This window comes from Aspergillus caelatus (assembly GCF_009193585.1).
Source record: "Aspergillus caelatus strain CBS 763.97 unplaced genomic scaffold BDV27scaffold_150, whole genome shotgun sequence".
NCBI classification, from domain to species: Eukaryota; Fungi; Ascomycota; class Eurotiomycetes; order Eurotiales; family Aspergillaceae; genus Aspergillus; species Aspergillus caelatus.
The window spans coordinates 60,616-74,269 of NW_022475413.1; the positions used below are offsets into that span (position 1 = coordinate 60,616).

General features: G+C 45.6%; 4 protein-coding genes across 4 annotated transcripts; 2 read left to right on the forward strand and 2 right to left on the reverse strand.

Annotated features, from left to right (window-relative positions):
• Nucleotide 1: 1 nt before the first annotated feature.
• On the reverse strand, nt 2-697 carry BDV27DRAFT_21691 (uncharacterized protein). Its single transcript, XM_032076039.1, has 2 exons — nt 396-697; nt 2-342 (listed from the first exon to the last, which is right to left on the reverse strand). Exons 1-2 carry the CDS (start codon nt 595-597, stop codon nt 170-172), a joined length of 375 nt encoding a protein of 124 aa, XP_031925257.1. The 5' UTR covers nt 598-697; the 3' UTR covers nt 2-169.
• A 5,531-nt stretch (nt 698-6,228) lies between these two features.
• On the forward strand, nt 6,229-8,321 carry BDV27DRAFT_21708 (serine/threonine protein kinase SAT4). The gene is made up of 2 exons (XM_032076040.1): nt 6,229-7,844; nt 7,899-8,321. Exons 1-2 carry the CDS (start codon nt 6,426-6,428, stop codon nt 8,028-8,030), a joined length of 1,551 nt encoding a protein of 516 aa, XP_031925258.1. The 5' UTR covers nt 6,229-6,425; the 3' UTR covers nt 8,031-8,321.
• Nucleotides 8,322-11,101: 2,780 nt separating this feature from the next.
• On the forward strand, nt 11,102-12,240 carry BDV27DRAFT_147223 (amphiphysin-like protein RVS161; the record flags this gene model as incomplete). The annotated part of the gene is made up of 6 exons (XM_032070708.1): nt 11,102-11,114; nt 11,190-11,240; nt 11,336-11,381; nt 11,438-11,511; nt 11,584-11,731; nt 11,787-12,240. 6 exons carry the CDS (start codon nt 11,102-11,104, stop codon nt 12,238-12,240), a joined length of 786 nt encoding a protein of 261 aa, XP_031925259.1.
• Nucleotides 12,241-12,445: 205 nt separating this feature from the next.
• On the reverse strand, nt 12,446-13,548 carry BDV27DRAFT_21726 (aminoacyl-tRNA hydrolase). The gene has a single exon (XM_032076041.1). The coding sequence runs from the start codon at nt 13,421-13,423 to the stop codon at nt 12,650-12,652; it is 774 nt and encodes a 257-aa protein (XP_031925260.1). The 5' UTR covers nt 13,424-13,548; the 3' UTR covers nt 12,446-12,649.
• Nucleotides 13,549-13,654: the final 106 nt, after the last annotated feature.

Here is a 13,654-nt window from a genome sequence, read left to right on the forward strand (position 1 = left end):
CTTCTCAGGCTCCATGGCGGCTGATCTCACACTGCGATTAACAACTCCGAATCAATAACCACGGAAAATAAGAACATTTATTTGTCAACTACATTATGGCATAGTACCTTTCCCACAATCTCACTCGAGGGTGAGTATATAATTACTAGTTTCTCTGAAGAATGAAACTTTAGATAATTCCACCCGTGGCAGACCTTCCAGACTGTCCGTAGCGAACATCTGCGGGTAGGTCATCCTCATTACGCCCTTCACTATATCCATTCTGAGTACGGGGCTTTGCGTGACGGAGGCGGTCGCCGCGTAAGATATTACTTCTATCGATAGCCTCCTTTTCGTCTTGCGCTGCAAGCTTATTAGCGAGCCTAGCGAGACGCCCGACAAGCCTAAAGCCTTACCTAGTTGCTGATCACTGTTGGAGAATGGAGGCTGGATAGGATCTTCAACTTCATCCTCGTCCCTTTGAACAGGGATCTCATTCCTTAGCTCGGAGCGATTTTCATGGGCGTAGGAATCATCTCTGACTGTTCCAGAAACGGGAGCAGGATCGTTCTGAGCCTCGTAGCGGTCTTCGGCTTCTCTTTCGTAAAGGTTCGACATGGTTAATCAAACTAATAGCGATTTTGTAGAAGATATAGAGAGTGCTTGTGGTTGGGCACAAATGAAGGATGCTATGATTTGTGAAGTCGCTTGGTTGAGGATAATAGCGAGTATTTAAGCGCTTCAGTTCCTCCATCCTAACGCACTTTTGACATCAGATGGCCGTCATCCTTATGTATGGGGCGAATTGGATTTTCGATAAGGTTCTAGTTTAGGTTGGTAGAGATGATGCAATTCGAAGGGTTTCGTCTCTACACATTGCTCGGTTCATGATCGAAACAAATCTACTAAACTTGATACAACCTATCAGGCGGCTTAGATCTGGATCGATACTTTTCGTGGTATGCCAAGGCTGTCTGGCCTGAAGTTACTGATACCTTTGACCTGAGGTTATCATTAGGTAGCTCATGAGTAGGCAAACTAGCGGGAAACGGTTATTTTGAGGTAAGGGGGCGTTCCGCCCATTGCAATGATTTCTATGGCCATATAGACCTGCTTTCAGAAAGCTAATCTTATCCAAAAGACACGGAATGCGTAATTTTGATCAAGGCCAACCGTAGCTCTGACCACGAATATGACATGGGAATGATTCAGACTGAGGTCATCTGTCCCAATATGTTTAGCAGATTGCTCATTCAAACAAACTGATATTTGAGCAGGAACGTCAGGGCGTTATTCAGTAGACGATGATGCCCGCCAGTCAAATCATCGCCTTCAGTCCAAGTTAAAAAGGGGGTCTAGTAGCCTTAGGAATGCTAGGGCCAGTTCTGATGGTCACTACGGAGGTGTGTTCCTAAAGTTATCAAACAGGTGGGCCATGTGGCACGTGACCATTGGCCAATAGAGTGTTTCTTTGGAATATATAAGTAATGCTTATTGGCCAAATATCACGTGATATACACTAGCGTAGTTTGATAACTCTAGGAACACACCTCCGTAGTTATTAGTTAGTTATTCATCAGCGGTATTATGTAATATTCACAAATTCTCCCATGATTTGGGCAGATGCAGGACACTCACTCTTCGCAACACTACACAAATTAGCATCCAGCTACTCGTAGGTATTTGGATTTGATTTTGCTATAGTTAGGGGTAGTGGCTATAACCTTGAAGTGACAAAAGGAACAATTTAATCACCCATACAAGCTTATTACAGGACCGGAAAGGCACGATTCGGGTAGCATGGGGGAGACCGGTCCATACTGTGCTGTACACCACTTGAAAAAGAACTATTGTGCTAATCCAAGTATTGAACAGAACTATCCTGCTCTAAATGTGTCAATAAATTGTGAAAAGTCATAGTCACATTCATGGAAGGTACAGTACGTCTACAACTTATTTCATATGACCATGCCGAATATCACCTGACAAATCCTATGGACTGTGCCACTACTCCGTAATGCAGTGTACAACATAAACTGGCAAAAGAAGTGGCTCGTGCAGTCCCACAAATGAAGGGTTAGGTTTCAGAAACAGCTTAATCTTGTTCAGGAAGGCCAAAGGGATGCACGAAGCTTGAACTTTGACTCGCGGCAATTCATTCGCTTAAGGAGGGGGAAGCCCCCATAAGCTACGTAGGACCAGACTACCAGCCCTTAGGCTCCGCTTTGTTCACCGTAGAGTTTGTTGTACTAAACAAACAATACAGTTAGAGGTTTTTGAGAGATAAAAGAAGATAATAATCAAATCAGATAAAAATAATTTTATTCCGTACAGACACAGTGAAGATTTTCCCGACCACGGAAAGTCTCCTAGTTTTAACCCTCCACCTGAACCAATCGCCTAATTTATAGCAGGTTACTATCACCCTGGATGGACCGGAAATTGTCGCTTTCATATGGGAAGACTTGTGGAGTGGGTTAATATGGCAAATTAAGACTTTCGAAGGTCCATCCACAATCATAATACTGTACTCCGTTTGTACATACCTACGTACAGGGTTGTATTCCCCGCTTTTGAACCCCACCCCCTGAGGAATCAAATACACCACCCAATGTGTCCAGAAGTGCATATTTTGTGTGCGGTCATGGAAGCGTGCGGCGAAGGATGAGAGGATTATAAAGACCTGTCGGTTTTAAGTTGAGCCAGTGTCTCTCTGACTCCCACCTCGATCCCATTCCCATTCGCTTATTTGTTTGACCTGGCGGTGAACCGTCCCCGTCACATACAACTTGAACGAACACTACATCTATACTTTAGTCCCTACTCCAAGAATCAAGGCAATAGCTGGGGTTTGACCGACTGGTCAAACTCAAACCATCGGCTGACGAGGTAGTGTGCTGTGGATCATGGATTATATCGAGTAATATCAGATGATGTTAAAAAGACAAACGGGTATCCGCACCCATCGGAAACGGGTGGTTTTGATTTCCGAGATTTAACGCATCTTTTCCGATCGCCCCTAAACAATTCGAGCCATCCAGTCAATCCAGATCTAATACGATATCTACATGCGGTAAGATGGTCGCGGTATCGGAGATCAGTTCAACTCATTGGCAATCTGGCATCTAGAGAAGGAAAAGAAAATATCCTCCTGTAGGCATAATGATGATTAACTCTGGATATGAGAGAGGTACAGTACTTCGTGTCAGTTGCAGTACTAACTACTAAAGCAACTAGCGTGGTACAGTACAGATTCCATCGGGAATGACCCACTCACCATGTTTTCTTTACTCCCGCTTTTTCTTCTGGCCTGCGATTGGCCCCAAAAATCCCTCGTGCAATTCTTGATAATGTCGGTCGATTTACGTCAGTTGTATAGGTTAGGGCTACTAGGTACCATCTACTACCGCCGTTGAAGGGGTTAGAGGTAGAAAGAAAAGGAACACTATCTCGCTCCAGGTTCAGTTAGCCAACCCTAGGTAGGTATTAGCAACCAAAAGTACAACTGCCTAGATACGGATTGGTTTTCTCTGGAGATCTGTGAATTTGTTAGGTTTGGATCATGGCTCCAAGACACTCCAGGGACGGCAGCCACAGCCGAGGTCCGGAGTACTAGCTTTAATAAGCCCACGCCGTCCGCTCCGGGATATTGGTACGGATATACGAGGCCTGGTGGATGTCGCATTGTAAACAGTTACGCATACCTTCCCACGTCAAAATTAAACAGAAGTAGTATTGATCATCACGCGGCTCGAGGTGTTTGGCGGGCATGTTAGGTGGTGATGACTCTTCGGAAGGACAAAATAATTGGGGGATAAAAGGAAATGATAACAATAGCAGTAGTCGTAGATAAATCAATAAGAGATGTCGATGATAGCCTTAGCACGCAGCCGTCAATTCAGCTTGACATCTGCTGACCCCACGCGGATCCCTCAAGCAGGAAGCCAAAAAGGGCCATGTGCATAATAAATAGTCGCTTCCAACTTATAATTCGGTAGAGAACTCATGATCTGATCACAGACCAAAGTTCGAAGTTAAGACAGCCATCAACAGCTCCAAATATACCCATTTAGCCTCCTCAAGTGAGGTAATCGCCACGAGGAAACCTGACCATTTCCCCACCATTGACTAGAAAAAGCTATCAAAGGATGTTGTCATAGCATGTCCAATCCATCAGTGTCTTAGCCACGAGAAGTCTGATATGCAAGCTTCAGCCCATTCATTGCCGGAAAAGTTGCAAAAGTGAGGGAGTCGTCAATCTATACGTTAATTGATCCCACAAGATGTACTTGACTGAGGGGATAAGTATTCCAATCCAGGGAAAAAGGCAGTCAAGGAAGAGAGAACAGAGAATCAACCCGTGCATTGCCATTGACCGTAGTAATGTAACTGGTGGGTGAAACTCCGAAAAAAAGGTCGATCCCTAACACCCTATACTATTAGACATTCTGTGTCCTCTAGTGACGTTGGCTGCCAACTACCTTAGTAGCCCACCTTCAGGTCCTCCCTTTAATTACCACTCATTGTATGGATGAGGAGGGGCTTTTTTTTATCAAATCATTTAGGCAGCCCGCCACACAAAGGCAACAAAGTAAGGCCAGAGTAATAATGTGACTCTTTCCCGTAGTTCTACCTAAACTTGTCCAGCCACCCAAGCCATCGGCTCCCGTTGTGAATAATGTGCGGGGACAGCATACCCATATGATCCGTAGGACTGCAGATTGCACAGCCTCAGTCTGACCTAAACTCTCGAGATTGACTAATGTGCCATGCGAGTCGTGTTTGTTTGGTAATTGCCAGCGTCACCCTGTCCAGATGAGCCAGAAGCTATCAGTTGATAAACGTCATCCAACTGATCTTCATTGAAGAGGCAAGATGAAGGGTCGAAACAAAACAACGATCGGATTTCCTTGTAATTAACGATGACTCAGGGGGGCAGCTCCGGCATCTTTCCAACGGTCCTTCACCAGAAAATAGAATACATATCATGAACAGTTAAAGAATAAATTAATACATAACTACTCCGTAAATAGATGAAAGAAAAATGTTGGTGCAACAACTAATCTGCGGAGCTTTCTTTTTATACACAGAGAAAAGATGAGGAAGCCGCCACTTTTGTTTTCTTACATCTTGCCCAACGCACTACTTCTACTACCTACGGAGTACATACATGGCTAGTAAGTAGCAGCACTGAGTGATTTGTCTTATCCACTCTTCACCTCCATTGTCCCGTTGTCCGATTGTCGGGAAAAGGCTTTCAAATACGTTATTACTTGAGAGGAATACCCAGTAATTTTTGGAAAATAAAATAAAAAATTCTGAGTAAGGTAACGACAATTCTGACCTCCAATGGGGTACTACTCCGTATATTCACATTATCGGAAGTGGGTACGTATATACATACAATAATACTCTGTGTAATACATACGTACTGTACAGCCATTTCCCATGGTGGTGCACTTGGTTTTTATGTCAACAGCTTGTGGCTGCAACTGTATGATACCATACCATCACAGGACAATACCGATAATGCGTACCATCGACGAGGCCTGCGAACGGAGCGGAGGGTTAGTAAATTTCCAACAAAATCATCCATCTGATTACTCGATTCTGACAAAAAAAAAGAGGGCTTCGGCTCCATCATTTGCTTCTTACTTCCACAACCGGCAACAAAAAAGTCTCTTCCAATCGATCCCCTTTGTAACCTCAGCACAAGGCGTACCCATAGACACTGATTCCCACCATAATATTAAATAATAAAATTCGAGGCAAGAAAAAGACTGGTCGCTCTTCCACAGGAAGCTAAAGAAACACCCACCCATACTTTCAATATTACTACTTTACATTACTTTGGTACTCTCTAGAAGCTCCGGAATACTATTTCTACCTGGACCTTCCCCCAGTAGGCAACTGCATTCTCACGAGAGACTCTCGCTGGGTACTACCTTTACTACTACTACGACGGAGTATTAATTTCTTGGATTACTGTCTTTCTTTCTCGGAGCTGCCTTTCCTGCCCCAACTGGAATTTTGGAACTACATAAGAGTCTAGTCTCATTCTGTGGTTCTCAGCGTGGTACCGTCCCATCTGGACATTCCGTGCCTTGCTGCGCTAATTTTCCTTCTTTTTTTCCCTCTTTTTTTTTTTTTCCCCTTTTCTTTCTTCCGCCCTCCCACTTTCAACTAAGTCACTTTCGTCACGTTTCAGAGAGACCGTCGCCTCAGGCCACCACCGGTCACCGGGGGCCACACCTCTTTTTTTTCGCCCTCTTCCTCATCCCCTCCTCTTCCTCTCTCAATTCCCTTCCAACCTCTTGAAACCTCTTCAATAACAATCTACTGGAGCCTCTTCAGCTTCGTGCTGTAGGCGTTTATTCTCCTACCTTGTCACGGGGGCAACCTTTGTCACTCTCGTCCTCCGTGTACATTACAATTAGTTACCGCACATGACTCCACAATCTGCTTCACCTGTACCTTCCGCAGTCTCCTCCGCCGCAGCGTCACAGATATCGTACGATCCTCGAGATGGAGAGCCCTCGGTAACACGCGCTCTTGCGGGCATGAATCTGTCCGCAGCGAACGGGGATGTTCTCCCCACACCCCCTCCACCAGCGAAAACTACCAGGCCGACTATGGCGAATCGTATCTCTCGTATGTTTTCCAACACAGGGAAGACAACTTCGAAGGAGCCGGATACGCATCGTGACTTTTCAGACAGCAGCACTGACAGCGTAAAGCCACCTAGCAATGGCAGCGGGAGGCAGTCGAAGCCTACATCTAGGCCTTCTTCCAGAGCTCCATCGCGACAGACTTCTACCAAGGAGGACAACGATAGAAAGCCAAAGTCTAGCAGTGGAAAGGATCAAAAAGACTCATCTGCAGCAGCACACAAGCGGTTCGAAACATTGCCAGACCACGCTCACTGTCATCACCTTAAGAGTACACGGCGGCAGGAGAAATTGACAGACCTTCTCCGGGACATGCTTGGTGGCGGTAGAAAGAAAGACGATCATGTCGATGATCAGCAGCTATCCCTCATGTCAACATGGATTGACCAGTTCAAAAATGAACGTGATAAGTTAGCTGCCGATAAAAAGGGCGGTCCTAACGCCACAGCTTCATTAGTCGATAAATATGGTAAATGCCAGGAGATCGTCGGGCGGGGCGCATTTGGCATTGTTCGAATCTCACACAAAGTCGATCCCAAAGATTCCAGAGTTGAACAACTGTATGCTGTCAAAGAATTCCGCCGTCGTCCCCAAGAAACCACCAAGAAATATCAGAAACGTCTGACCTCCGAATTCTGTATATCGTCGTCCCTTCGCCATCCGAATGTCATCCACACCCTTGACCTCTTGCAGGATGCCAAGGGCGATTATTGCGAAGTAATGGAATATTGTGCCGGTGGCGATCTCTACACCCTTGTGCTGGCCGCAGGAAAACTGGAAGTTGCCGAGGCCGATTGCTTCTTCAAGCAGCTCATGCGTGGTGTAGAATACATGCACGAAATGGGTGTGGCCCATCGTGATCTCAAGCCGGAAAATTTGTTGTTGACGACTCATGGTGCGCTCAAAATTACGGATTTCGGAAATGGGGAGTGTTTCCGCATGGCCTGGGAAAAGGAAGCACACATGACAGCAGGACTTTGCGGCTCCGCTCCTTATATAGCTCCCGAAGAATATATCGAAAGGGAATTTGACCCGAGAGCAGTCGATCTGTGGGCTACTGGTGTAATCTATATGGCAATGAGGACAGGGCGTCATTTATGGAGGGTAGCCCGCAAAGACGAAGATGAATTTTATCAGCGATACTTGGAAGGTCGGAAGCATGAAGATGGTTACGCTCCGATTGAGACTCTGCATCGGGTAAGCGCCGATAACCGTCTATTTGGTGCGTCTAAGCTTACGGATGGCTCGCAGGCTCGTTGTCGAAATGTGATTTATTCCATCCTTGATCCAAACCCTTCTCGTCGTATCAACGCCTCGCAGGTCCTCAAATCCGAATGGGTTCGCGAGATCAAACTGTGCAAGGCTGGCGAGGAGGGATTTTGATCTAGTCAGTGTGTCTTGCCCTCGAGGCTTTGATTTTCGCAGATAGTGTATCCCTAGGCGGCAGAGCCTGGGCGGATTTTAAGCATTAGCCCAGACTCTGTCTATCGCGTGACAGTCTGCCTCTGTATGCCTAGGTTTGTGATAAAACCGGGTGGCTCGTTTGTTTATCCCGTTTTGTTGGGGGTTTAGACCTTCTTCACCTGTTCCATAAAAAGGAGGTCCTTTTGCTTTCTATACCGGCGCATGTCTTGCCTTTGTCTTGCCTGCCTGCTAGCTGAAGGGCTTAGTTTGTTTTATGTTTTCACGCTAATGCAACGAAGAGTCATGACCCTGAGCTTCTTTTCTTTTCTCTCTTCCTTTCTCCCTCGTGTTTCTCTTTGCATTTACTAATTATATATTTTGTATCTCCATCGTTCTACCTATCCAGCATGCAGAGTTAACGTCAGTCTTTCATCTTTTTCCATTTCTGGGCTCTTGGCTGGCTGATAAGTTGACGTTACTGACCTACTAACTCATTCGAGTAGGTCACTATGGAGGGCACATTTAGTTTCCCGGCTGGGTTACGCTGATACTGAGATTCATCAACCAAATTGTTTATCAAAGGGCGTTCCATATTTGTCAGTTACAGCGATCTGCATATCTGTGGGACTGTCTTTCATTATGTACTCGGGGTTTGGGCACTTATTATTTGGATACCCTTTTACATTGTTCGTTTCAAAGCTATTCTTATCAGAAACTCTACAACCTGATGTATCTTCTTTGCCGGTCATAAACAAGGCCAGCTTCTCTCTCTCCCCCTCCCTCTCCCTCTCCCTCCCCTTTTAGTTACATAATTATAAAGGACACTGCTATGATTCTAGGAGTGTTCAAGGAAGTGATGGGGAGAGCATGGGCTTTCAATGGAGCAGTCCTATTTGCCTATGGGACTAATACATGTGTCGTCTCTATCATCTTGTGATGTCTTGTATCTTCTTGCCTTAGACTGCAGGGCAGGGTATAGCGACGTCTAGTCTAGCATTTGCCAAATCACCACTGTCGGCTGGAGCGCCAATTCAGTTGCTATCCTGTGGCCAGAATCGAATAGTCTAAATGACCTCGGCCTAGTGAATATACCTTTCGATCTACCTATATGTCTGGTATCAACATGGATTCTTGTTACCCAACATTTACTATTCATGACTTGGTTTGGTGAGCTTCTCGGCTATGCTCTTTTAGTAAATCACCACCTGCACTGTAGTTCTTCCTAGCGTCAGGCAACATCTCCTTTCTTTTGTTTTGGTTTTCATTGATAGACTACCTCGATGTGTATGCGCATGTCTTGGCAGCGAAATTAGTCTTCCCTGAGCTAGCTTCATCTACATGTGAAACACAATTACATATCACTTTGGATCTATTTTGACACCCTTTCTTTTTTTGCTTTTTGGCATTCCCCCCCCCCCCCCCCCTCTGTGGTGAGTGACAATTTACAATATATTCTAACGTTATTACATCCGTCTATTCATTTAATTATCCCCCTCCTTGGCTGAATTATAAGCCGGTAAATTCAAACGTCCTAAACATATGACTTCTATAGCCAGTTCCGCAATTGTAATTACGGTTATTTGCCCTTGCCAATACCCCTACAAATTACAGCACTAACAAGTTACTGACTATAAATCTGGAGTACCCAGTCCGAATATATTCCTAGAAGCAAGAGCCCTCACACCTCCCTTTCACAAACCGACATTGTAGTTTCTGCCTAGTACCCTGACCTACTTCGTGCAAGGTTATCAGCGTCTAGACATTTGAAATCGACGACGATCCTATGCCAAGCTTACTTGGCACTTCGTGCAGACCTCAAAGTGCGAGAGATTACTCAATAAGAATGTACCATACATGATTCTGGTCGAATGAAATGGTTTTTCTTGGCGTTTAGTCCTTTTTGCTTTTTCCTTGCATTGGAATTCCTTGGCATCATGCCCTAATGCATGTATGGACATCGAGAAGGTTTATGGTCGTGTGGTGGTAATAGGCAGCATGATTCTCCAGGATCCTAGGATCCACATAGGAAGGGCGTGGTCAGAATGTGGAATGGTTGCATGTGAGAACCAAATACCAGTAGTATTTCATGGAGTCAGCGATGCAAGGCGAGACTCATTCCTCTATTACTCGTTTGGTCCGGAAGACCGCTCATTTAGGGCTTGGTTAAAGTCACAGTTACATGGTGGCATAGGTAGTGCTCATTAAACGTAGTAGTCGTATGTGCTTTGCTTAGTATAGGGTTCTCAATTATATTTATATTCCGCCATCCTCATCCATTGCGGTTCTATTTGGTTGCGATATGCTGGACTCCCTTTTTAAAATCGAACCAATCAAGATCAATTTTAAAGGATAGATACAATGATACTTCTACTCAATATATCACAAGTACCGAGTGTCTTGATTGCGTAACGGTATATTTTGAGTGAAAAGAGAATTTTCTCTGAGGAAACTGTGATTCTTGGTCATTATTTAACATGGAGGGCTTATAATACTCCGTCTTCATAGTCGCCACTGGGTAGAGTGGTGTATTAGATCCAGGAACCAAGCAGGTGTCAGTCTTGATATCGAACGTAAAATGAGTGCTCCATCGAGGGATCGAATTGACATCACCATCCTTATGTATTCCGTACTGGATCCAAGCCGGATGCATGACGTAAGAGGTGACAGTTGAGAGGAATTTAGTACCGTACTGTATGTGACCGCGTGTAATTACCTATACATTATTGTTCTTCCGTAGGGCTGGAGAAACGCCTCATTGTATGAATGTACGTACTCCGTACTACGTACATACAACTTACACAGCCACACATAGCCACATTGGAGGGAGTCTCCGTCCCCCAAGTCCCGCATTGGGACCTGATCCAGCCCGTGATGGTCACCACTGTCTTTTCGAACATTCAACTATCGTTAACTAATATCCCGCCAGACAATCCAGGCATTCTCTTCTTGCCTACAGTACCTGCACGTTATCCTATCAAAGTTCTCACCATCACCACTTGCTTCATTTCCTATAGTAGTGCTTAGTCGGTTCTGCCTGCTTAGCCGTCATCATGTCCTGGGCAGGTGCGCAAAGCTCCTTGGTCCCTTATTTCTACATATTTTCAGGTTAAGTGCTGATATGCAGTCTATGAATCTTAGGGTTCAAGAAAAATGTCAACCGTGCCACCACCCAAGTCATGATGAAGACGGGTATGTACATTATTTTGTATCCCCGCGGCTCGAGACGGCCAAGTAACTGTTGTTGCGAGCGGTGACCAGTTGCTGATATAGTATAACTTGTACAGGTCATGTGGAGAGGACAAACGATCGTGACTATGAAATTGAAGAACGGTAATGGCTTCGAGAGATCTGGCAAAAGCTAAGCCAGTCACTGATGGGATCCATAGGCGATACCGGACCATGGAGGCCGCTGCCAACCGTCTACAAAAAGAAGCTAAAGGCTATCTAGACTCATTACGAGGTAGGATTTCTCTCGTTCGAATGGAGTAAATGGGGTAAATGGAGCGAAGTGCTAAGTCATTGGTTATGACAGCAATGACTGCCTCCCAGATGCGTATTGCGGAGACAATTGATGCTTTCTACGGTGATGCTGGAACGCGCGATGGCGTGAGCAGGAGCTATAAACAGGCGGTGGAAGATCTTGATGCGGAGACGATAAAAGCCCTGGATGGGCCATACAGGTGTGTGACATTCTGAAATTGGAAATTCCATGGCTGTCGCCAACTGATTTATTAGAACTACCGTTCTTGAACCGATTTCGCGCTTTTGCGCTTACTTTCCCGACATCAATGAGTGCATCAAGAAACGCAATCACAAGTTACTCGACTATGATTCTATGCGAGCCAAGGTGAAGAAGTTGGTCGAGAAGCCAGACAAGGACGCTACCAAACTTCCCAGAGCGGAGCGCGAAACTGAAATTGCTAAGCAAGCATACGAACAGTTGAATGAACAACTTTTTACCGAACTCCCGCAACTTATTGACCTGCGTGTGCCATATCTGGATCCGAGCTTTGAGGCTTTGGTCAAGATTCAACTGCGTTTCTGCGCGGAGGCATACTCTCGAATGGCACAAGTGCAACAATACCTTGACGCGGAAACAAGAGATCAGTATGCTCGGGGCGATTTAGATAACAGGGTAGAAGAAGTATTGCAGGAGATTCGTGATTTGAGTATAGCGGGAACGGTTTGATCTTTGAATTATTAGTATCATTGCTGGCCTGTTTGCCATTTGCTCTGCAGAACTGATGCTGTCGAGGCTTGTTTCCGGGTCTGTTATCTTGCTTCTCTAAGGGTCTCTAGGCCTGGGAGTCATCACATATAATAACCAATTCTACTTGTCCAGTAGGATAAGAGAGGGAGAATGTGTATAGTAGCCAAAAGCAGATACGCCCAATCCTGATGGTAATGGCTCCGAATTATGGAATGGTGCGGCATATGGACATGCAAACGAACCTCTTCACTGAATTTTCAGACATCGCTGGTGCGATTTGTGTCTTAAAAGTGCTAGTCTTGGGTATCTGTCTATACGATTCTATTTATCTGTACAATATTTTAGCATCAGCGATAACTGCATACAGCCCACCAGTTATTCACGAATATCACAGCGAGCTACCATCACGATATATTTCGTCTGCTAAAATGTCCATCACCGGTCCAGCTGCTGCTCGTACTGCAGCCAACTCAGTGGCATTCATTTCCGTGAGAACATAGTCTGCAACATCGCCTCGGTTTCGGGTGGATGGACGACCAATCCCGACCCCTATTCGCAATACAGAAAGGTCTTCATGCGGACGAGTTTCGCCAGGACTTGTACGCGGTGGGTGCAAGCCTTTCCCCCGCAGACTCTCCATGATGCTGGTCAAACCTCGGTGGCCACGCAAACTGGCCTTTTCAGGCCCGCCCCGTTTTACTCTGACTTTCCCCAAAGGCGCCTCCAGTTCATCGTGGAGGATCACCAGGGTGGGAGCTAAAAATCTCAGCGACTGAGGGTCAATGCCACGATGCTGCCATTCGGGGTTTTCGGAATCTGCGACCTCGATTGACTTAGGGAGCGCCACATTTCCCTTCATGATCACCTTTCCCAATACCTCGGTCTGTGTCGTTGATATCCAGTTCCTCAGTTGTCGGACAAGCTTCGGACCCGACTCATTCATATATGATGGGCTATACCACGTTCGATAGAACAGGGGCCCGGCAGATGGCTGGTGTTTGGTGGATACCAAGGGAAACCTGTTGGGTAAAAGAGGTATTAAGGCATCGAGGAGGATATGTCCGGCGCTGTGACGAGTTTGGCGGTAAGGACGGGGATTTCCAATTGACGCGATGAAGAGAAATCGGCGCGGAGTTTTCACTAGAGATATGTGGGTTGCCATGGACGATGGTATGTTTTGTTGGAACTGTGATAAGATATGGATCTTCTCGTCTTACGTTTAAAAATGTGTTGGGTGTTGTTTTTATAGTATGAAAGGGCTAAACGTTGTGCCATGAGTCTGCTAGGAGGACTGTATCAGTACACCACCGGAGAATGTAGACATATGTACCAATTGAAATAGGAAAGGCGTACCTGGGGTTTCCATTGGGTGTTTGATAGGTAAAAAATTGGG